A 2,788-nucleotide genomic window follows, 5' to 3' on the forward strand; every position below is an offset into this window, starting at 1 on the left:
TATATATATATATATATATAATTTAAATGCGTTCGAAATGTTTAATAAATATTTATTAATAAACTTTGTAATCCATGTAATTACATTTTAAATGCAAAGGAGGAATCAGTAAGGCCGTTCTTTTTGGGCCCTCAGGATTTTCAAAAAATAACTTTTTTTTGTATTTTATTATTATTAAAAATATAAAAAATAATTATTAGATAAGAAAAAAACGTGATCTATAAAACCATAATTATTAGTTTAGGTATACTACTATGATAACCCTAACTGTTGAATTCTGAGCAATCACTATCAGAAAACGTTTAAAAGTTATGATCGTAATATTTAATATATCCAAAAATTTAAAAATAAAATATTTAATCAAAAAGCAAAATGAAAAACATAATCAAATAAAAAATCAAAGTATTAAAAGCTTTACAATGATCACAACCTTGACGCGGTGTATAGAGGTTTACATATGTAAACAATTAATATTAATCATCTATTTAGTTACCTGTATATCAGGAGTAAAAAACAAAAAATTAATTTTTTTATTATAAATTGTATTTATCTTTACCTTGGGGATATATGTTATATTTATATCTAAATAATATTAATTTTATGAAGACAGAGAAGTATAATAATCAAAAATATTTTATTAGTTACGAAAAGGGTTAGATATACTATAATGATATTCTGAATTATTAATTATGGCTTTATATGGATCGAGTTTTTTCTGACATATAATTATTTTTTACATTCCTGATTATACAATAAACCATTTTTAATCATCTAACTTTGTTCATTTGTTAAATGCATATGAAATAAATTTCTATATCCATTTTAATAAAATACTGAATTTTGTAAATATTAAATATAGTTTTCACATAAATACTTCTAAAATCTTAACATACCTATTATAGTTGATAGTTGTACATTCTTACGACATATTCTTAATTATAATGTTTACAGGTAGTGATTCTGTATTTCTTCATATTGTATTACACGTGTGCGGTCAACTGGAAATTTTAAAAGCAAATTTTATTAACTTTGACGTAACAAGTCCGAAAGTCTACGAACGTTTTAACACACTGATTTTGAGACATGATCATTTGATAAGAATGACCAGAAAGCTTGTTGAGATAATTAGATTCGTTTTGATGGTACAACTCTTTATCAGCAGTATGCTTATAATTATAGTAGGTAAATATGCATCAATTTGACATGCTCATGAATTAATAAAAAAAAAATATGAAATGTTATAAAATTTACATTAATTACGTGTATTTTTGCAGGATTCCAATTTATCATTGCCTTAACAACCAGCGATTATGGTATGATGTCAAAAAGTTTCTTGGTACTTAGCGCCTTTTTGGTGCAATTAACGCTATATAGTGTTGTCGGAGATTATTTAAAGACGCAGATGGAAGAAGTCGCACAGTCTGTTTACCATAGCTTTTGGTATGATCTTCCTGTAAAAGTAACAAAAAACATAATATTTATCATGATGTGGACTCAGTTTCCGATTAAGCTGCAAGCTGGACACTTCGTTGTAGTAGATTTGGGAACTTACATGAGCATTTTAAAAACGTCTATTTCATATTTATCTGTTTTACGCGTAATGATAGAAGCGTAAGGCATCGGAAGCATATAATAAACAATTTTTTACGTAAAAATGTCTACAGAAATAATAACGTACGTAGAGCATAATTTTAATAAAATTGTTTTAATTATAATCACGATATATTTATCTATTCAAACGAATTAAAAACATCGAATAACAGCAAAATATGAAACGTATTTGCATAATTTTAGTATTGCAAATAATATTACTTATGTTGTCTAATGGTGCATTCGGGGAGTCGCTATTAGCGCTTATACTTCTGTTATTCTATCTTTGTTGTTTATTAGACAAGTAAAACAAGGACAGAATGACAGAAATAGCGCTAATAGCGTCTCCCCGAACGCACCTTAAGTATACGTTCGGGGAGTTAACTGGTAGCACTGTGAAACACTATCGTGACGTCACTGTTGGTAGCGTTTGACGTCATGACTTTGCGCTACAAAAGCTATCACTAAAAAGGTAGTGTATTGATAGCGTAGCGTTCGTGTGCTCTATGAATAGCGATAGTGTAGTGAATATTGTTGGCTGATACTTCGAAATTAATTATCATAATAGTATTCATTACACTTAGCTTTTAAAATGGATTATGTGGAAATGGAATTGCGTGATGAAGGGTTGCAGGAAAGTTATATGTTAAAATTGAGTCCAACGGATGTCAATAAGCAAAAAATTATAAAGTTATGGTTGTCCAATATTTTATAATTATACAGTTTAGCTAAAAAATCAATAAAATTAGATTAACGTGTTTTTGCTTAAAATGAAAAAATCTAGTAGAATCTAAAGAATCTTGCTCTTACTCCATTTTGCCGTATGCGGTATGGTTAGGGCCAACACTACACTATTGCTATTCACAGAGCTTGTATTCGCTAACGCTGTCTTGTCTCCGTGAACAGAGATAGTAGCGTTAACATTGATAGTGTGGTAGCGAGCTCCCCGAAACTATTGCACTATTTCAAATTAATCTTAGTATTGCGCTCGTGCAACTCTTGAAATATCGGCTTTAGTTTTTAGTCGTACCAATCGTATCGGTCATTATAAGGCCATATCACTATACATATACTCGTATGTATCTTTGATTTAAAAAAATAGTATTGGAGAAAAGAGATTGCAATATGAGAAACGATGCACTGGAAAGAACATGAAACATCTCCGGGAAAAAAATGTTTTATATACAATTATATAAAA

The 2,788-nt window shown here is 28.7% G+C and overlaps 1 protein-coding gene across 1 annotated transcript in view; it reads left to right on the plus strand.

Moving 5' to 3' along the window:
• The window catches only part of LOC108760483 (uncharacterized), a 2,543-nt gene extending 928 nt beyond the window's left edge, over positions 1–1,615 (plus strand). The window contains exons 3-4 of the mRNA XM_018506473.1: positions 952–1,182; positions 1,275–1,615. Of these exons, the coding sequence (XP_018361975.1) occupies positions 952–1,182; positions 1,275–1,615 (572 nt within the window). The remainder of the gene's footprint in view (positions 1–951; positions 1,183–1,274) is intronic.
• The last annotated feature ends 1,173 nt before the right edge of the window (positions 1,616–2,788 follow it).

The sequence above is a fragment of the Trachymyrmex cornetzi genome, unplaced genomic scaffold (assembly GCF_001594075.2).
Source record: "Trachymyrmex cornetzi isolate Tcor2-1 unplaced genomic scaffold, Tcor1.1 scaffold2238, whole genome shotgun sequence".
NCBI classification, from domain to species: domain Eukaryota; kingdom Metazoa; phylum Arthropoda; class Insecta; order Hymenoptera; family Formicidae; genus Trachymyrmex; species Trachymyrmex cornetzi.